Source organism: Drosophila sulfurigaster, chromosome 2L, assembly GCF_023558435.1.
Source record: "Drosophila sulfurigaster albostrigata strain 15112-1811.04 chromosome 2L, ASM2355843v2, whole genome shotgun sequence".
Classification (NCBI taxonomy): Eukaryota; Metazoa; Arthropoda; class Insecta; order Diptera; family Drosophilidae; genus Drosophila; species Drosophila sulfurigaster.
In genome coordinates, this window is record NC_084881.1 from 22,213,073 (window position 1) to 22,232,558 (window position 19,486).

The window sequence follows — 19,486 nt, forward strand, 5'->3', positions numbered from 1 at the left end:
TCAAATATTTACATGAAAAGAAACACAATACATATGGATATTATTTAAACCAAATTAAAAAATGAATTTTTACTTAATAAATAATTTATATTTAACAGTGCTACTTTGATGAATAATTGGCGAACTTATAAATTTATTTAGCCAGAGTTGCCAAAACGTGAAATACGTAATGAAATCAATTTTTAGCGTGAAAAGTATTTTCAGCAACTTGGAGTACGGTCACACACCACCAAGCACGTTCTTTTCTCTCCGAACACGTGTGGCAACTGGTGGTAATATTCGCTTGACATAAATGTGTTAAGAATATGTAACAAAATGTCGGAAACTTCAGAAGACGAGCAAGCGCAATTGCAAGCAAGCGATGAAGAACTCAGTGGTGATGAAGAGCAGGAAAACACAGACGCCGAGGAAGAGGATGAGGAGGACGACGGCGACGATAAAGAAACTGAAAATGAGTGTGAGGACGATGCGTCCGCTGTCGATGAGGATAAAATTGAAAATGGCGACAAAGCGCTAACGTGGAAAGATCTTGTAAGTTACTTAAGTTAATACCAAGCAAACTGCAAATGCTAACCACAAAGTATTAATGTGCTTAGGGTCTCAATGAAACACTGTGCAAGGCTTGTGATGAGCTAAAGTGGAAGGCGCCTTCAAAGATTCAAAAGGAAGCGATACCTGTTGCCATACAGGGCAAGGATGTGATTGGCTTGGCGGAAACAGGATCGGGTAAAACCGGCGCCTTTGCGCTGCCTATTTTGCATGCGTTACTAGAGAATCCGCAACGTTATTTCGCACTGGTATTAACGCCAACACGTGAACTTGCATTCCAAATTGGTGAACAATTTGAGGCGTTGGGTGAGTTTCAATTAAATTATCTTTAGTACTAGGAATAATCCAACACAATGATGTTAAAACCTTTTTGATTTTATGTTTGTAAAACGTAAATATGAAATGTATTATTTCTTTATTCGTCACTACCTCTGAGTTCACTACCTTTTTTCGAATGTAAGGCGTAAATATTTGTGACATGTTGTTAAAGTGCACGTTTTTGTTCTTTGACTTTAAGGCAGCGGCATTGGCATTAAGTGTTGCGTCATTGTTGGCGGCATGGACATGGTAGCCCAAGGACTGCAGCTGGCCAAGAAACCACATATAATCATTGCCACACCCGGTCGTCTTGTGGATCATCTGGAGAACCTTAAGGGCTTCAATCTGAAGGCCATTAAATATCTGGTTATGGACGAAGCTGATCGCATCCTCAACATGGACTTTGAGGTGGAGTTGGATAAGATTCTCAAAGTATTGCCACGTGAACGACGAACGTTTCTGTTCAGTGCCACGATGACGAAAAAGGTGAAGAAACTACAACGTGCCTCACTGAAAGATCCAGTCAAAGTGGAAGTCTCCAACAAATATCAAACTGTCGATCAGCTACAGCAATATTATCTATTTATACCTGTAAAATACAAAGATGTCTATCTGGTGCACATCCTCAACGAGCTGGCTGGCAACAGTTTCATGATCTTCTGCAGTACTTGCAACAACACTGTGAAGACGGCTTTGATGTTGCGAGCTCTGGGCTTAGCTGCGATTCCGTTGCACGGACAGATGTCGCAGAACAAACGCTTGGCAGCGCTCAACAAATTTAAGGCGAAAAATCGTTCGATTTTGATATCCACCGATGTTGCCTCACGCGGTCTTGACATTCCCCATGTGGATGTGGTGGTTAACTTTGATATACCCACGCACAGTAAGGATTACATACATCGTGTGGGACGCACAGCGCGTGCCGGACGTTCCGGGCAAGCCATCACTATGGTCAGTCAGTATGACATTGAATTGTATCAGCGTATCGAACATTTGCTGGGCAAACAGTTGCCTCTGTACAAATGCGAGGAGGATGAGGTGATGGCTCTGCAGGAGCGTGTGGCGGAAGCACAACGTACAGCGAAACTGGAGCTCAAGGATCTGGAGGATAGCAAGGGCTACAAAGGTGGCAAAGGCGGTGGCACTAAGCGTTCGGCTGCTGGAGGGGACCACGATGATTCGGAACAGTTTACGGGTGCGCGCAAGCGCATGAAACCCATGGGCAAGGGTGGGAATAACAACTATAAGAACAAGGGGGGCGCTGGCGGTGCCAAAAAGAATTGGAATCGTGGCAAAAAGCGCAATTAATTAGTAATCATATAAATAATTTAAATAAATGTACTACACCAATTTTCTGGAAAGAAATACATCTTTTTATTTGTGTAAAACTCCAGAAGTGGACTAAGATTACGAAGGTTAAAAATAAACTTTAGTACTGTCCAACAGCACACTTAAACTAATTCAAATCTTACGGCCGTAAGATAGCTGTAATGAAACAAAAAGATTATGCTGATTAAATTGATGAAAACAGGCAGCTTTAGAACGAAACATCGTTGCTGCTGCTTGACCTTATTATAGAGGCTTATTTTAGGGTTTGTCCACCCAGCTCTTGGTGCGTGGCCGAAGCTCTTGGTGACGGCTAAAGTATTGCTGCTGCTGATAACGATAATGTTGCGGTCGCTGTTGCTGCTGATTATGACAAAAACTTTGATGCTCAATGGAGTTCGGCGAATAAAGTTGCTGTTGTTGTTGTTGGGGATATTGATGCTGTTGCGAATGAATTTGTTGCTGATGTTGATGAGATAACTGAAACCGCTGGATTGCAAGCAGCAGCGTTTGCAGTTGCGCATTTGGCTGACCTGCGCTATCGTTGAATAAGATTTCAGCAACCGTTGTCACAGTCGAGTACGAGCCCTCTATAGGAGTAAAAAAGAACCAGCTGACATACATTATTCTTGAGCATTTCATTTTTCTGGGTCACAGCAAATTCAGCAATTCGCCTGCCGAACTCCAGAGGAATAGGAAATGCACGGGCATCAAAGAGTTCCTCCCAATTGCGGCATATAATTGTGCCAATATTCAATGGCCAATATTTTGAGCAACTCGTTGATTAACAGCGGATATTGCAGCAATGCATTTGGTTGCCACAGATATTTCATTAGGTGAGCGACAATCACCTGTGGTGACATATGAAAGCGTAATAGCGTTTCGTAGATATCGACTATAAATGGTGCACACAACTCCATGTACAGACAACAATCGTTAATCATCCTGAGCATATAGTTTCGCATCTGACGAGTGCCAAAGATTGTGGCAAACAAAGCGAAATACTTTTGAAATAGAAGCCAATGGCGCAACATGAAGTTATAGCAGTCAATCAGTTGTTTATTGGTCATGGAGTCGAGACGACGCCTGACATCACCAATCTCGCTGAGTTGATGATTGCAGTTGGGATTGGCGCAGCAACCATCCAAATACCTCCAGCATTTGATGTCAAACACGGCGCTGTTGCGTCCCATGCCTCTATAGATGTTGAAAGTGCTGGACACGTTGCTTGACGCTGCTGGCTGCTCTGACCTTTGATAAGGTGGTGCAAGGATGGGAACTGCATCCGGAACTGCTGCTCGTATCGGCCTGCATAGCTGTGTTTCTGGCTTCAGAGGCTTTTGTCGCTGCAAATTGGCTATTGTGGGCTGCTGTGGATTGCCATTGAAGAACGGTTCTTTCTGAGCATTGCATCTGGGCAGCTGGCGATTGTCATTTACTGAAGACTCTTTTTGTTGCTGTCTGCCATTAACGACTCGATGTTGCTGCTTGTGGTCGATGTTGTTTGCAGGCTGTTGCCTCGCTTTCTCGGACTCTCGTTGTTGCTGCTCTCCATTCACCAACGCCTGTTTATGTGGTTCCTGCAGCGTCTCAAGCTGCAATTTTGGATTATTCGTTTTCTTGGGAATACGAAAGCTGCGCAAGTCATTAAGTGATATGTTGGTTTTTACAGCATTAGTTGCCGGATGAGCTGTAGCTCCTGGACTGACAGCAGCTGGAGTAAGTGCTGTCAATGGACTCATAGAGCCAACAATTGAATCAGCAATAACTAATTCATTCCTATCCATTTCATTCACAATTGAATTTCGCTCATCAATGTCATCCATGCCGCCGTCCCAGGAAGTGATCAATGAAAGGACATCGTCCGAGTCGATTTCGAAATTAAGCTCATCTTGCAATAACGCGTCCAGCTCTAAGGGAGTTTTGTCATTATTCTTATTCTGTTGTATTGTCGTTTTAAGATTATCTTGCTCGACCAAAGCAATATTATCTGGTCCTTGGCTTATTAAGTTAAGGTCTATATACTGTGTTACAACTGCATTTTCAATAGGCTCTGTATCCATTTGGCAGCAAGAACTTTCTTGAAATAAGTTTTGCTTCTTCAACACTAATGAATTTTGGTTTGTCAAGTTTTGATCATCTTCATGGGTCACGGCGATACTTTCTGATGCGGTATCCGTAGCAGAGCCCGTGGAAGAGCTTCGATCACTTTGAAGTATTGCTCGTGGAACCAATGAGTTAAGATTACCCTGTGATATTGACGCATACTGGTACAAGAATGTACTGTTCTGGGCATCTGTTGCTAAGTTTGTCAATTTGAGATCGTGTTCTATCGACGCATTTTCTGATCCTGTCTCCGTGGACAAATATAGATCATTTTGTAGCATCGTTCGACTTATTTCCATTGAGTGAATATTATTCTGAAATATTTCTATAGATTCCTGTGTTAAGTTAAGCTCATCGTCTAACATTGTATCCTGTTCTAATAAATTAAAGTTCGTTGCAAAACTGTTTGTAGGTGCCTCCGAAGACATAAATAAATCATTTGAAAGCGAAAGATCGGCAATTTCTTCAAGTAAATCTATGGATTCCTTTGTTAATTTGGGATCATTTTGCAGCATCGCATTCTGATCGCATGAGCTGCGATCATTGTTTAATATTGAATCCAATTCGGAGTGAATTTCATCCGCCAATTCGATGGCCAAATTGTCAACATATTGTGTTGAATTGGCTAAATCGCGATATATTTCGATTTTTGTCTTTTCGTCAAATCCTTTAAAAGGTTCATCGACTTCAGTAACATTAATTATATCCACATCAACAGATTCATCATTGGCCAACAATAGATTGAAATCAGCATTTTTGTCAACATTAACAGGTTCTTTTTCTTCGCTGTCTCTCTCTGTCACTATCATAAGATTACTGAGATCTTCCACTTCAACATCTTCTAGAGTTACAGCTTCTTCTACGCTTGAAGTAATGTTCATAGTTGGCCCTCGCGTCAAATTTATGGCTGAGGGTGGCATGTGAGCAGTCGATGCCATTATCTGTGGTGACAAAAGAAACTGATTAGCTATGAACTCAACTGAAGCACTAACAAATACTGCCTTTGATTTCGCTCGCCTAATTCGAGGCGGCTTAGACTTTAAGTTGTCTAAATTAGATTTGCCAGCCAACTTTTTCTGCGCTACTTGTTGTTTCTCATTTTTATCAATCTTATGGTCCCCATTTTCAATTATGAGCACATTTTGTCTGCGCATTCGTTTTGCAGTTGCTTCGTTTTGTTCTGTCAAGTTTTGAGAGTTTCTTCGCTTCTTTTTAGGTGCGTTATTGTTTGTTGATGTTTTTGTTTGAGCCTTTTTCTGTTCGGGGCTTGTGCCTAACATTAAAAGATCGTCCTGAAACGGGAAAAATCTTTAGTTAAGAACAAACAAATGGCAATAAATTTGAAGAGCTTTGAAGTCATCAGTAGTTTGTATTTTAGAGACAGTTACAGGTATACAGCCGATACGCTTTGATTAGTAAAGGACCGAAGATCACAAAGCCTATTAACAGATTTAAAGATCGCTCAGATATTCAGTTGATTATTTTTTAGAACTGTATTGAGGGGATTTTTAGTATGAAAAGGCTAAAAGATCATAACTACTTAAAGTATTTGGAATAGAATTTACATTACAGTACAACTTCTTTAGCACATAATAATCATGAGCACAGTCGATTTGAATATCTCTGCGATTTTCAATGCTTTATGTTTTAGGGATACCCTAAGAAACTCGTAGGTCTTCTATATTTTCTTTAATTAATAATTCATTTATTTACGTACATTATCCTGGTGCTTTGCCAGCTCTGTTTTCGAATGCATCTGCAGCTGCTCCGATTTAAATTTAATATCCGCCAACTGCTGATTAAAATTATTATTGTCAACCACACATCGTCGCGTGGATCTTCTTCGCGTACTTATTGGCTCCACTTTGATTTTATCTTTCAGACGATTTTTTAATGCCGACAGCGGCTCATCATCTATATCGGAGCTTGTATTCAAACTTTTTGAAATTTCCATATTCTCCTCAAGCTCATCCACTAACTTTTCCACCTGCAGAAATATTTAAATTTTTATCGTTTATTTACACTTTTCGCAATTTAGAGACTCACACTTTTAACACTTATGTAGGGTTCATTGCGATCGTACATGGAATTCAGGAAATCTTCGTAAATTTCCTGCCACTGGCTGTCCGTGTATTTGTCGATGCCCGTTTGGTCCACAACCTGATTCCAAAGGCGAATAATGTCACGTTTACGCATCGTTATTGATAAATATTATTTAATTTTTAATAATGGAGCGTAGGCTACAACAACAAGTTTTACGCATCGCACGAAGTTGCACTTTTTAACATGTGCCGTTATGTTGAATTTCTTACGCGTTATCGAGTTGGTTCCAAAAATAATCGATTAATCATCTGCTCGAGTGTGCCCAATATGCATTTGATGATGTCTGTCCTTAAATAGTAATTAGTACTTTGCGGCTTGTGGTCACGCTATCTCTATACTGCTATAAATAAATATATGTATGTGGCCCGATGTACATGTAGATATTGGCGCGCACTTTTAATTATTAAAGAGTTCATAGTTATTAAAGCATTTCAACCCCACAGCAAATGCATTTGTTCGTTTTTCATGCATACGTATAGACGTATTTTTATTGGCCCAAAAAGTACATTTACAATTAATCTAATTTAAAATGTCTACAGTATAAAACAATATTTAAAGGTCAAAATTTTACTAAACTTAATTATTTGCACAACGCACTCGGCCACATACAATTGCGAGCTCTAAACGCCTTAGCAGTGTACGTCAAAAAGCTCGCAGATTCCTTCGTCATTTTTCAGTACAAAATTGAAGTCTTCTTGAGGTGGATTCAGCTGCACAAGTGGCGGGTTTTCTGTAAATACACAAAAATTCCTTATGTGACAACTGCGCTTGGACTATGGTCGTGCTAAAGTTACCTAGATTCGGATCGTCTGGATAAAATCGCCTGAGTGAATGGCCGGCCATATAATTTTGAAATATGATTTTCGCTGTCAGTTCATTTTCTAAAGCCTTCATTTCATCCTTTAATTCAGGATTGCAAGAATAAGTATGCTCATCTTTGATGACGTTACCAGTGCCGCCCATTACGACACCGGCATCATCGCTCGAGTGTGACGGTGACGATGGTGCTGATGGCGACGACGCATCCAAGTGTCTCTCATCAAACGGTCCGTCGGCATCTTGGGGATTCGCTGTCGCTTTGCCTTGGTTGGTTACCAGACGTATATCGATTGTACTGCCATTATCCAACGAAACACGCAGCTCACTCTGTGGGTACAAATGAAATATATTACACTTTTTTCCCCATAATTATTATTATACGGGTTGCTTTTGCTTACTTCATTGCGCTGAATCTCCACTTCTTCGTCATAGTTGGGTATGGTAAATACGGAATCATCCCCATACAACTGCAGCAAGTCATCGCGCGTTACATATGCGTAGGACTGATTGCTAGGATCCTGCATGATGAAGTGTAAATTGCGTTGCGCGTACTCCAGCTGTCTGTCCAAGTCATCTTCAATGGTTTTCAGATGATCTGTGCGCTCACAAGCCACATCGTAATCTTTGCGATCCTTGGCATTCGTAAAACCGCCGCCACTAAAAGGTATAAGACAATTAATATACAACTATGTATAAGAGAAGCAACACCTAAGCTATCGAAGTACAGTACGACAGTTTCTAAAGTATAATATTTATTTTATACATATGTATGTATATAAGTTTAGCTTACCGCCAGCGCACTAGTGAACAGTGTCTGCCTTTATCTATCAAGCCAATGCCCTCGAGGACATTGGTGATATCATAAATACGTCGCTTCTGCACATCCAAGATTTTTGTGGCCTAAATAAGAGAGAATATTAGTCACCGTAATTAACTATAATACAGCTTCGAATTACCTCTTTCAAATCTATTGAGCCGCCATTCTGTTTCATCAGGTCGACGAATTTCTGGGTCAATAACACTAACGAACCCACTGAGCGCTGTTGACTGGGCTGCGATTGGGAGGATTGCGATGATTGTGATTGCTGTTGTGGCTGTTGCTGCGTTTGTTTTTGTTGTTTTTCCGGTGACGACAGTTCTATGTGGAAACTGTCATATGGTTTTGCATCCATCTCCATCTCGAGATCAGCTGCACCAGCAGAGTCATCAACTTCAGGGCTACTGCTGCTGCTGTTGCTGGCAATGATCCGCTGCTGCTGCTGCTTGGCGACCATAGCTGCAGATTTACGCTTGTACATGGCGCGCGCTTAAATAAAACCGTTTGTGTGATGATTGCTGACGAATTGGTTGCCACACTTTGTATACTCTAAGTTTGGACAATGAAAATATTTGCTTATTTTGTTGATAAATCTCAATTAAATACAAATGTTGGCGCTTGAGCACAATTCCGCCATTTATGTCACTTTTTTCATTCTCCCAGCACTGCGCATCAGGGTTGTTTAGTGCAAATTTATCGACCCACCACCCCTTGTTATCGAAGAATTTAGGTTGGCGCAAATAATTTATTACATGTTTACGCAATGAATACGTTTTCATTACTTGTGTCACGTGCCACGAATGAATAAAATTATTGGTAATTAAACTAATTTGAACAAATTTCCAAGTTTATCTTTGGAATATGGTTCAGTGACCTGAATCACACACCTTCACTTATGTTATCGACAAGCCACCACAATTTATTGAACAATAAAACATTGTTTTCAATTGTTCATGTTGGCTTTGGCAAAAAAAATAACATGTGGTTTATTATTGCAACCAAAAGGTAGCTTGAGTTATTATGTGGAATGGTCTGTATTGTATTATATTTTGTCTTAACCACACTGTCATTGCCAGCCATGTGTATGTGAAACGCGCGCTCACCAGGTGCTTTAATTGCGTGTCACGCTGTACATTAACATTTGTATCCAAATCACAAAGTGTGTATGAACTGCTTTTAATCAAGATAATTATCAAGCAATACAGAATTTTTTTTAATTTGTGGCACCTAATTGTAGCAAAGTTTTTACGCTTATCCAATTAATTATTACAGGTAAAAAATTTTGAGCATACTTACGAAAGCACTAATACACAAGGTAACACTTAATATTTGCTTCTATATTTCAAAGGATGCCCGCGTTGGCTATTTTAGCATTTATCCAACACTATAGTTTTGCAGTATTGTGTACCATACACAGGTATTTTTTCGTTACTTTACAACATGTGAATGAGCACATAAGGAAATATTTAAGCAAACGTTTCAGCGAATGAAAAATTCTGAAAGAGTTTATATGTTCTACTTATTTCACATATTGTTAAGAGAATATTAATAATACATACATACATACCAATAGCTTACCATCTCTAGTTTCTTTTGTTTCGCATCTATCAAAAACAGAAACAAAACACCGATATATTTACAAGACCAATACATCGATAGGTCGGTAATTCATACAGTTTGTTTGCTACCATACCAATTGAAAACAACGTGCATTGAAAAATATAAGTAATAAAAATCCACAAAAATGCCGTCTAAAATGAAGCCTCGTCTGTCCCGCGGCGTCTTGGACATGAAGTTTATGCAGCGCACCAAACTGAAAGTTGCCAAGGAGGATGACGACGAACAAAGTCGCGCATTATATTCCAATGAGCTCAATACTAAAATGTTAAACAGCAACTCGAATTTCATAATTGAGCCAAGTTATGCGATTTGTGAAGGCTTGATTGATGGACGTCTCAGCTTCCGCGGGATGAACCCAGAGATAGAGCGTTTAATGGAACTGGAGCAGGTGGAAAAGGATGGCAAATCGCGACCCGAACAGCCCAAAGACGTGACCGATCAGGAGATGGTGGAAACTTATTATGCGAATCAAGCGCCGGCTGCAAGCAAAACAATGGGCAAGAAATTCAGTACGAAAAATGAGTTTCACAAGCGTAAGTCAAATGAACAACAACGATTGCACAAAAAAGGACAATTTAAAAAGCCGCGCCAAGATGACGAATAAGTGTAATTAATAAGGTTAATTTAGAAAACATAATAAACACTAAACTTGTAAAGCTACTCCTGTTTCACAGCCTGCAGAGCATAACAAAATTGTGTCGAATTGATCCAACGCCAAGTGTTGCGCCAGAAATCGTAGGTGCTCCCATTGATCAATACAGTTTGACAATGCACTGCAAAAGAGAATTGTAAATAGAAGAAGCAATTTGAATAGTAAGTTTTCCTGCTCACTTGTATCCAATATGCGCTGCACATCAAGAGGCGCAATCATTTTGTCCCAATGATGTGTTCCTTTGGGCGCCAAGTTCAGCACATATTCCCCTAAGACAATGCCACCCAGCCACATGGGTAACGTTTTATTCAATGTGGTGATGAAGATGGATCCACCTGGCTTAAGAGTGCGCACGGAAGCCTCGAGCAGCGCCACCTTGTCCTCCACATGCTCCAATACCTCTGACACAATGACGGCATCGTAGTGATTGTCATTTGTCTTGGCATGTTGATCAATTGGCTGCACTTTATAATCCACCTTCGAGCAAAGTTCTGGGCTACTTTCAGTCAAATGGGAACGTGCCTTGTTTATCAGTTCTTCGCCCAGATCAATGCCAGTTACTTGTGCGCCCAGCCGAGCTAGTTGCTCTGTTAATAAGCCAGCACCGCAACCAACTTCCAATATACGTTGACCGTTAAGCACACTTGTTGTGTTTATGTAAGCGGAATTAACAATGCCTCGCGCAATAATTCCATCACGTATTAAAGGCACTCTGTAAATTAATATATTTTGTAGATATTGTTGCAAAGGTATTAATTGTGGTTACCTGATTTCGTTTAAGGCGTGCAGCGCCGCCATCGGACCCTTTTTGTTCCACCAATCAGAGGCAAAGTTCTCATGATGTTTCACCTCACGCGCAGTGTCGGCATTTTGTTGTTGTTCTTGTTGATGCGAGCTGCCGGTTGCCGTAGACGTTTGATCCAAGCTGAAGCACCTTGGCAGCCTTCTGAGCAGCGACTTATTCGCCCTATTTCGTACATTACACAATTGATTAATAATAATCTGCAGTAATATAACTTATTTACCTGTTCGGATAAAACAAAGTACAATTTCGTAACATTTCGTAGACGAGACAAATTTAGTGAAATTGCTGTTTGTTTTGTTTTTAGCCAAGAGCAGTGTGACCACGTCATAACGATAAATAATGCCATCGTCTTTAAAAAGAAATACTAGAAATATTGACCACACAATACCGCATAAATTATCGGTCACGAGTTAACTTTTCTCCACCTCTACAGCCGTTAATCTTGCGATGTATTTGAAATTCAAACTACAATCTCATTTCATTAATGTAAAATTTAAATTTACGATCTTGAAAGAAGATGTGTAGACCAAAAGTCTATAAGGAATAAAACAGTAGGCCAAGAAAACTGCCCTGAGGGGCCCCAGCTTTCATTCGACATGATGCCAAAAAGGAGACTCTAACTCTAACTTTGAATTCAATCCAGATACCATGTCTTGCTCGAAAATTCAAACTGATTCCCCGGTAAGATGTGCCGATCTCTTATGACATCATGGAGTCTAATGGCATTAAGTCGCTCCCTTAAATTTGATAACTATAGAAGGCTTATATTCCTGGTTTGTGGTTCATCATAATCGTTGTTATCTTCCACTGGTTTGGAAACATTTCTATTCTTAATATAGCATTATAAATTTTCGCTATAGACAAGATAGCCCTCTTTGGCAAAGCCTTCAGTGTGCGATGCCAAATCCTATCTATATAAATAGCTAATATATCTTTGCATACTTTTACATCCGATGAATTACTTGCAAAGTATATCAGTTAAAACTATTTGAAAGCATACTTTTAGGATGTCAATTAATGACGGCACCCCATCACTCGAAATTAAATTTATCTTGGCATACTTTTAGGATGTACTATTAAGTCCGGATAAATTACTAAAATATTGCAGCATACTTTTACTGCGCCACTCTTTAATATTTGTATTTCTCCTTGCTGCTGATTTATGTTCGCCTGGTATTTCATTTGACCAACTGGCATTTTACAAGGGATCTTCGATCTTGTCATGGATTTTCAGCCTTTAATTGTTGGGCACAACTTATAGCATACTTATACAAATTAATGCAAGTAATATTATATATAAAAAAAAATAAAAATTGGAAAATCTCAGACATATTCTGTCCATTTTCACAGGACATATATTGCAAGGATCGTAAGGGTCCACCCTATCATCTTGTATTTAATATTTGTAATTTTTCAGTTCCGTTAGCCAAATGAAAAATATACCCAATTTTCTGTACACATGTCTAATACAATTTAAATTTATTACATTATAATTTTAGGATGTTATATTATATTTCTACATAAATATATGTTGATGGGAACATAATTTTCACATTCAACATCGTTATTACAAAAATGGTCCGGAGTAAGCTGACTTATGTGGAAAACTTATCAATTAATATTATATTTATAATTTTTGTCAATTTCGTCAAACTAAAGAAAGCCTTGCATTCTTTATCTCACTCAACCCTGTTTTGACATCTAAATTAAATACATTTCGGTGTAGTTTTCGGTATACAATTTCGGCAAAATATTGTTTTTGAAATTATTGTTTTTATTTTATTTTAATTTATTTTTTAATCCATCTTAACAATGTCGAAGGGGCGAGGACCGTTGTCTGCATTGTATAACACGGTCATCAATTCGGTTGACAAGGTGGTGCCTCAAGTAGCGCGACCCTTTTGGGAGGCTCCGGCAGGTGATGATGGATATTGTTTAAACATTGAATCAATTGTTGAGTTGTAATATTCATATTTTAGGTCCGAAAACTGTGTTCTTTTGGGCGCCACTCGGCAAGTGGGTAAGTAGCATAATGCTAAATGCCAGCCTAAGTTCAATCAAATAAATCACATAAATTTCTTCTTTTTGTTTAAGACACTTGTTTTGGCCGGGTTGAGTGATCTGTTGAATCGACCACCGCAGGTGGTATCTGTGAATCAATCGGGTATTTTGGCAACAACGGGCTTAATTTGGTCGCGTTATTCCTTTGTCATAATACCCAAGAACTACAGTTTGCTTGCAGTCAATTTGGTTGTATTTGCAACCCAAGGCTGGCTGGTTGTCAAGGCACTGCGTTGGCGCCGTGAAAACGAAAAGAAGAACGCCGAGTTCAGACATCCTTATTATCCTCGTACCCGGTCAGACGATGACTGGTAAATGCTAAATCGAATGTTAAAATAAAATTTTAAAATAAAAGACGAATGCCCCTAAATGCTTCATTATATTTATTATTATGTTTATATTATTGCTTTGTCTTTGCTTTTTTTTTTTGCTCTCCACTCTTGCTGACTCCTGAGATAAATAAAACAATTTAGTTTTGGGTGTGCGGCTCGTGAGCTTTACGGTTTTTGTTTCCTTTATTTATGTTTTCGCATTTTGCAATCTTCGTTTCATGTTCTTAAGAATATTAAGTATTCGTATTCATTCATATTACTGCCCACATAAGTTGTTATTCTGTGGGCTAACGCTTCCGGCATGTGACTTACAATTAGTTGAGACTCTTACAAACTGAACTAAATTTAATAATTTTGCTTGCATATACTATGTACAAAATGTCACCAGTTTGGGTTAGTTGGCATCGTTGGCCACGTTAACTTCGGCTCACGGGTTTCAGCTTCGGCTGTGTCTGGTTGGCCGCCGCTTCTGATTGGTCGTCGTGCTGTTATCCAATGTCGCGTTGCCTTGTGTGGTAGCCAAAGGAGGCATCGTTCGTGCCAATTGCCTGCCGGCCGACTCGTCCGAGTTGTGGCTATAAGCGAGCAGACTGCACTGCAGTTGGCAAAACAAGCCGAGGAACACTGCAAGTCGTGTCACTCACACCGACACAGATGCACACACATACACGTGGCACACGAGCACGAACTTGTAGTGTTGTCTGCCGGGCCAACAGGCGTATGCGTGATTTATCATCAACGTTTTACTTCTCATGCGCGTGTGAGCACAGCAATCTGCCCAAGTCCGTGTGTTTGTGTGCGAGTGTGTGTATGCGACTGTGAGGTTGTGCATGTGTGTATGTGTGTGTGCGACTTTGTTGTGCAACTCTTGTAAGTTTGCCAAGTGCACTGCACTGCTCTCAGCCAACTCGAGACTTTCATCCGCTGCGCCGTGTTGTCTTTGGTTGGTCAGGCCTTAGACTTCGTTGCAGCGGCCGTCGCCGCCAATTGGCCAAAACGAGGCTCCTTTAGCGCATCGCTGAAAAGAAACAGAAAGACCAACAAGAGGGTGAGTGCTGAGTAAAGGACATACAGAGTGAGTGAGAGGGAGAACGAGAGATTGGAGCAAGGGATGTTTGTAATTTTTACTTGGGAAAATCCATTTCAAAATAGTACATACAAAAGTTATTTCAGTTTTCTCGTAAATAGTATTAAATTATTGCTTGGAAAAATCCATTTTCAAAGAGTGATGCATAAATGTTGTGTTAATTTTCTCATAAATGTTATATGAGTTTTCCACTATAGTAATATAGTGTAGTATTTGACGTTATTCTTGCAACTTTGTAGTTGACTACGAGTTAAGCTACTAGGAATATGTAAAGAATCTAGCCCAAAAAAAATGGCCAAATATTTTCTCGTTTTTCATAAGACAAATCCAATTTCAATTTGGGTTAATTTTTATTGTTCGTTTTAAATTTACATAGAGCAATTAAAAGATTTATTATAAGAGTGGAAAAGTTATGCACTTAAGTTCATTAAAAGTATTTGAAAAAACTTTAAGTGTGATTTATTGCACTATATAATTTGTTTATTCTTAATTGTAAATAAAGAAAAGCTAACTAGTAATATAGAATTTCAATCAATTCATTTTTATTTTCTATTATATTTAGAAGTGGATTTTAGAATTGCTTTTGCAAATGAGGAGCAGAATCATTGTCAAACCCCGTATATCCGTCAAACTCTAGACAACGATGAGCAATTAGTTCAAATGAACAGATCTAGAACGCAATATCGTAGCCTTTTGGTTCATTTAAACTGATCGAGTGAGGATCTGCAAGCTGTAGAGAGTAGGCAGCGTAAGACGTGTAACTACCAATCAACATTTCATTTCGTTTTAATTTAAGCATTGTAAACCATATTTAAATTGAGATCTATACAATTTTTTCGAATTTGTACAAGGATGGATGACGAAAGAAATATGTGTAATTTTGGCGACGTTTTTAGCATGTCAAGACTCATTGCTAGGAAATACTGCTTCAGCAAATACTCATACGTCATGTTGCTTGGACTCCCCACAAGCAAATAGGCACAGGATAGACGCAGCCGGGGCGAAAGATTCATCTCTGGCCACCACGCAATGATGGGGGAAGCGAACGCTTGCCAAGATGGTAGCTTGCCAAAATCATTGCAAGATTTTCTCACGTTCGCTTCCAAAAGCGCCAAAAACGATGCTCAATGGCAATGAACTTTTACTGTGTGTGTGTGTGTGCGTGTGTGTGTGTTGGCGTCTTATTTTGTTGCTGCTCTCAAGTTCTGTGCTTCTGTTTTGTTGCGTAATTTAACAGCGCACGCTGAGGAATCTTGGCACCCGTCCTGGGAATTCCCTCTTCGACACACGCACACTAACACATACCCACATGCACACACACACACACACATACAGTGTAATTAAAGCGCCACCTGCCGCGTTGGCACGTAAACAAAAAAAAAACAAAATTGTTTGACTGCATAACATAATTTATGATCATGGAGTTTTGCCAATAAGTTTCTCTGGACGAGCAGACAAACCGTCTGCTGCTTGGGTCTGGTCTGATTTCATTTGGCTTGGTTTCTGATGATCTGATGATTGTGTGCCTTAATGACTTCATCTTGCCACTGGCCACTGACTTGGTTAACTGAGGTCAGGGCTATTGACGTCACACGGAAACTGGGCTATTGAACAGCTGCCAATTGTGGCCACAATCACAGCCAAGATATGCACTCACATTGAAGTACAATAATTGTGATTTATTACCGCTCAACAATTGCCATCCACAACAGCAGCAGCAGTAGCTGATTGTGTCTTTTTTACGACCTCAGTCAGGATGTCTTTGTCTATATGCTATATGTGCAGAGCGGGAAAAGGCAGCTCGCATCTAAAAATAATAACAACATGTCAAAAGTGACAGGCGAACTTCTCAGCGGGCTCTGTGACAGACCTTATGCAACCAGAGGCAACGCGACACGGTCTAAAATGGGTCCCAAAATAAATGTGTGAACATTAACTTGCCGCGCAGTTGTCAATAAAACGTGGCTATTACGATTTAATTGCTGCGCTTTTATTTGACTTTTATTTAACTAATAATGTTCTTTGCAGTCGAAAGAATACTGTAGAAAAAGGTAAGGCTTTTAATTATTTTTCGCATCTAATTGAATTTATATTTAGAAAGTGAGAGCTCAGAGTAAAACTTATATAATTTAATGCAAAATTTATCTTGTTTTCTGTTACATAAACTGTAATATATTATATAGTATTTTTGCTTGTTGTTTTTATAGCCGCTATGCATAGGGTAGAAGGGTATTATAACTTTGTGCTGGCTGGAAATGTTTTCAATAGGTGAACCCATAAATTATACATATATGTATTCTTGATCAACGTCAGCCGCTGATGTGTGTGCAAACATTACAAGTGCTGTCAACGAAAAATTAAAGCTCTATCTCTTATAGACTCTGATATATACGTGATCATATGGACAGACGGACAGACAGACAGGCGGATAAAAATAGCAAATTACGCCTACTACAATAGGGTTATACCTTCTTTGAGTGATAATCTGGTATATTATGATCTCTATGGTATATTCGTATATATTTGCAGTATTTTTATGGTATATACCATATTAATATCGCACTGCCTGCTTGTATTCAAAAGGTTGAGGTAGAGGGTATATTACTGTCGAGAACACTCGACTGCACCTTTTTTTTACTTGTTTTTAATAGCTTTATTATTTATATTTATTTTATTTTATTTTATTTTTTTTTTTAATATTTTTCATATTGCTTAGAATTGTTCAACTTTTATATTTATTTTATTAATTGTCTAACATTTTACAAATATTTAGTATTTTCTTAAAAATCGTAAAACCTTTTCTTCGCGTTTGACATTTTGTAGATAAATTTGTTTGTGAGCGCAATAAAATTAGTCGCAAAAAAATGCCATCATAAATGATTCAGGCATTTAGAAAACAAAATATATGACTTGGTTCAACATTTATTATAATGAAAAGCCAAAAAAGCGGCAATTTTAATTAATGAATAATGTTGCACATTTAGCGAATATATCTTCTATATGTACATACGAATATATACCAAATATCTTTATAGCAGAACGTCTTTGATACTATGTAGAACATTTCACGGACAACGCAAAAAGTACTAAACTCTTTGACGTTTCAAACAATTTTCGGTTTTTGTATATATTTTTTTTCTTTTTTGTCTTGATTTTTTTTTTTATAGCTTTCCCTCTTGGGGAAGTCAAGGGAGGGTTGAGGTGGGTAAAATGGCTTTTATTTATTCAGTTCGGACAGCTAAAAGCGACGCCTTGTTGCTGGTGGACTGTGGACGGCTTTTGTGTTTTCCCAATTTTCAGTTTCAGTCGGTTGATTTTTCTCGATTTCTCGATTTTTCGTAGACTTTTTCTCATTTACCTTGCTATTTTCGGACACACTTGACGCGACCGAAGATCGACAAGCGAAAGGCATAGACCGAAAATTGCGCAGAACTGTCGCCAGAAGGCCCTTATATACTTTGATATATGGTATATACTGTATATACTGTGTATTCATTATATCTAATAGTATATATAAATAGTATTTGTTCTGCTCATGATCTTATATACTCGTCGAGGCGATGACGCGCAATTGACGCGACCAAAGACGCGTTGAAAACGCGCGACGTCGCGACAACGAAATCTATTTTTGAATACAGCTACACAGAGGCGGCAAAAGATGCAGATACATCTTGAGATCCAACAAGCAAATAGTATCTAGAATGGATTGCATAGTTAGGCTACAGACAGAGTCGCTCTCTCTCTCTGTCTCTCTCTCTCTCTCTGCCTGTCTTTGTATATTTCGCCTAATCTATTTCAGTGCTTCATCATTTTGTTCGCTTTCTTGTTTTTGTGTTATTTCGCCTTCGTTTCATCGAAATTGTATTTGGTTTTTAGGAACTCTTTGCGACTACTGTCTGTCTGCATTTGCATTTGTATAGGGCGACGGCACAAATTGTAATTAGTGCTAGTTTCTTTAGCTTTAATTAGAATTTATCTCATTTTGCAGCACGTACATACAACAAGCGAATACACCTTGAAGATGCGACACAGCGAACGAGAGTTTTTTGCTCATTAAATTCGATTGACGTGTTGCGACAATTGATGCCATCTTAATCATGGCAAAGACAATGTGTGAATTTCGCTTAAAATGCATGTAAATTAGTCAAGGAATTCATTAAGATAAATTTAATTAATGCTTGTTTACTTAGATTCATCTCTTGGTTCATTTTTTTTTTATCTTTTTGATGTCTTTAGTATAAAACCGAAAATGAAAACATTTTAACTAATCTTTTTGAGAATGCTATATAATTTGTTACATTAATTTTACTACTTTATATTATATTTGAAAAGTGCTTCCTTTATATTTCGCGATTTATATTTATAACATTTATTGTTTTGTTTAATTTCGATTCATTTATTTTGTCGCGATTTATCACTGCAACGCGATCAATCGAAAGCCTTTGGGGGCGACTCCAGTTCATGCTTCGAGTGGCAACTTTCACCGACGACGACGTGTCGAAAACTGAGCAAACGAATGTCAATCAAAAACCAAAACAAATAAACAAATGCGAATAACACAAACAGATTTGCGGAAATTGGCAAACAAAACTTGAATATTAACTGCTGCCAAAATGGCTGGCAACATTGGCAAAAGCCACAACACACACACACAGCCACATACACGAAATACTCGTATAAAAAAAAAATAGAATCTACATAGAATATTGGCCAATAAATTTTACAATTCGTTGGCGATGGCCAACAAAAATTTGTTGGTCAAGGTCGCTTGCCAATCGGAAACGTCATTACATTAATATATAAATATGGTATATATATTTATACATATATCTGTGTAATCATAGACGTAATAATTGCGATAATTGGAGACCTGTTTGGCAAACTAATAATA

General features: G+C 38.7%; 6 protein-coding genes and 1 long non-coding RNA gene across 9 annotated transcripts; 3 read left to right on the forward strand and 4 right to left on the reverse strand.

The window, feature by feature from the left end:
• Positions 1-221: 221 nt before the first annotated feature.
• On the forward strand, positions 222-2,231 carry LOC133840597 (ATP-dependent RNA helicase DDX47). The gene is made up of 3 exons (XM_062272529.1): positions 222-531; positions 597-855; positions 1,067-2,231. The coding sequence occupies exons 1-3, from the start codon at positions 316-318 to the stop codon at positions 2,173-2,175; spliced, it is 1,584 nt and encodes a 527-aa protein (XP_062128513.1). The 5' UTR covers positions 222-315; the 3' UTR covers positions 2,176-2,231.
• On the reverse strand, positions 2,218-6,594 carry LOC133840588 (uncharacterized). Of its 2 annotated transcripts, XM_062272516.1 has the most exons (4): positions 6,346-6,594; positions 6,017-6,286; positions 5,298-5,591; positions 2,218-5,240 (listed from the first exon to the last, which is right to left on the reverse strand). In XM_062272516.1, exons 1-4 carry the CDS (start codon positions 6,493-6,495, stop codon positions 2,904-2,906), a joined length of 3,051 nt encoding a protein of 1,016 aa, XP_062128500.1. In that variant the 5' UTR covers positions 6,496-6,594; the 3' UTR covers positions 2,218-2,903. The 2 variants fall into 2 exon arrangements, with proteins under 2 accessions (XP_062128500.1, XP_062128491.1); XM_062272507.1 differs by having other exon boundaries at positions 2,218-5,591.
• Positions 6,595-6,853: 259 nt separating this feature from the next.
• Positions 6,854-9,506, reverse strand: LOC133841044 (transcription factor E2F2). Of its 2 annotated transcripts, none has more exons than XM_062273297.1 (6): positions 9,335-9,506; positions 8,178-8,587; positions 8,012-8,121; positions 7,620-7,878; positions 7,197-7,548; positions 6,854-7,132 (listed from the first exon to the last, which is right to left on the reverse strand). In XM_062273297.1, the coding sequence occupies exons 2-6, from the start codon at positions 8,517-8,519 to the stop codon at positions 7,032-7,034; spliced, it is 1,164 nt and encodes a 387-aa protein (XP_062129281.1). In that variant the 5' UTR covers positions 8,520-8,587; positions 9,335-9,506; the 3' UTR covers positions 6,854-7,031. The 2 variants fall into 2 exon arrangements, with proteins under 2 accessions (XP_062129281.1, XP_062129289.1); XM_062273305.1 differs by lacking the exon at positions 9,335-9,506 and adding an exon at positions 8,645-8,830.
• Positions 9,507-9,646: 140 nt separating this feature from the next.
• LOC133841064 (M-phase phosphoprotein 6) lies at positions 9,647-10,624 on the forward strand. Its single transcript, XM_062273330.1, has one exon. It carries the CDS (start codon positions 9,783-9,785, stop codon positions 10,260-10,262), a length of 480 nt encoding a protein of 159 aa, XP_062129314.1. The 5' UTR covers positions 9,647-9,782; the 3' UTR covers positions 10,263-10,624.
• LOC133841055 (ubiquinone biosynthesis O-methyltransferase) lies at positions 10,228-11,491 on the reverse strand. The gene is made up of 4 exons (XM_062273318.1): positions 11,336-11,491; positions 11,077-11,277; positions 10,490-11,022; positions 10,228-10,431 (listed from the first exon to the last, which is right to left on the reverse strand). The coding sequence occupies exons 1-4, from the start codon at positions 11,368-11,370 to the stop codon at positions 10,316-10,318; spliced, it is 885 nt and encodes a 294-aa protein (XP_062129302.1). The 5' UTR covers positions 11,371-11,491; the 3' UTR covers positions 10,228-10,315.
• A 1,328-nt stretch (positions 11,492-12,819) lies between these two features.
• Positions 12,820-13,546, forward strand: LOC133850582 (mitochondrial pyruvate carrier 2). Its single transcript, XM_062286707.1, has 3 exons — positions 12,820-13,033; positions 13,095-13,135; positions 13,210-13,546. The coding sequence occupies exons 1-3, from the start codon at positions 12,928-12,930 to the stop codon at positions 13,489-13,491; spliced, it is 429 nt and encodes a 142-aa protein (XP_062142691.1). The 5' UTR covers positions 12,820-12,927; the 3' UTR covers positions 13,492-13,546.
• Positions 13,547-13,649: 103 nt separating this feature from the next.
• On the reverse strand, positions 13,650-18,862 carry LOC133850585 (uncharacterized). Its single transcript, XR_009895664.1, has 2 exons — positions 17,954-18,862; positions 13,650-14,526 (listed from the first exon to the last, which is right to left on the reverse strand). It is a non-coding gene; the product is annotated as an uncharacterized LOC133850585 (long non-coding RNA).
• Positions 18,863-19,486: the final 624 nt, after the last annotated feature.

Coding starts and splice junctions, on each gene's coding strand:
- LOC133841044 (XM_062273297.1), bottom strand. CDS start 8,519: ATGTACAAGCGTAAATCTGCAGCTATGGTCGCCAAGCAGCAGCAGCAG. Junction 8,122..8,177: donor GCTCAATAGATTTGAAAGAG/GTAATTCGAAGC, acceptor TCTCTTATTTAG/GCCACAAAAATCTTGGATGT. Junction 7,879..8,011: donor TGTTCACTAGTGCGCTGGCG/GTAAGCTAAACT, acceptor TATACCTTTTAG/TGGCGGCGGTTTTACGAATG.
- LOC133841055 (XM_062273318.1), bottom strand. CDS start 11,370: ATGTTACGAAATTGTACTTTGTTTTATCCGAACAG. Junction 11,278..11,335: donor ACTTTGTTTTATCCGAACAG/GTAAATAAGTTA, acceptor TGTACGAAATAG/GGCGAATAAGTCGCTGCTCA. Junction 11,023..11,076: donor CACGCCTTAAACGAAATCAG/GTAACCACAATT, acceptor ATTAATTTACAG/AGTGCCTTTAATACGTGATG.
- LOC133840597 (XM_062272529.1), top strand. CDS start 316: ATGTCGGAAACTTCAGAAGACGAGCAAGCGCAATTGCAAGCAAGCGAT. Junction 532..596: donor CGCTAACGTGGAAAGATCTT/GTAAGTTACTTA, acceptor TAATGTGCTTAG/GGTCTCAATGAAACACTGTG. Junction 856..1,066: donor TGAACAATTTGAGGCGTTGG/GTGAGTTTCAAT, acceptor TTTGACTTTAAG/GCAGCGGCATTGGCATTAAG.
- LOC133840588 (XM_062272507.1), bottom strand. CDS start 6,495: ATGCGTAAACGTGACATTATTCGCCTTTGGAATCAGGTTGTGGACCAA. Junction 6,287..6,345: donor CCTACATAAGTGTTAAAAGT/GTGAGTCTCTAA, acceptor ATATTTCTGCAG/GTGGAAAAGTTAGTGGATGA. Junction 5,592..6,016: donor TGGCAAAGCACCAGGATAAT/GTACGTAAATAA, acceptor TTCCCGTTTCAG/GACGATCTTTTAATGTTAGG.
- LOC133850582 (XM_062286707.1), top strand. CDS start 12,928: ATGTCGAAGGGGCGAGGACCGTTGTCTGCATTGTATAACACGGTCATC. Junction 13,034..13,094: donor CTTTTGGGAGGCTCCGGCAG/GTGATGATGGAT, acceptor TTCATATTTTAG/GTCCGAAAACTGTGTTCTTT. Junction 13,136..13,209: donor GGGCGCCACTCGGCAAGTGG/GTAAGTAGCATA, acceptor TTTTTGTTTAAG/ACACTTGTTTTGGCCGGGTT.
- LOC133841064 (XM_062273330.1), top strand. CDS start 9,783: ATGCCGTCTAAAATGAAGCCTCGTCTGTCCCGCGGCGTCTTGGACATG.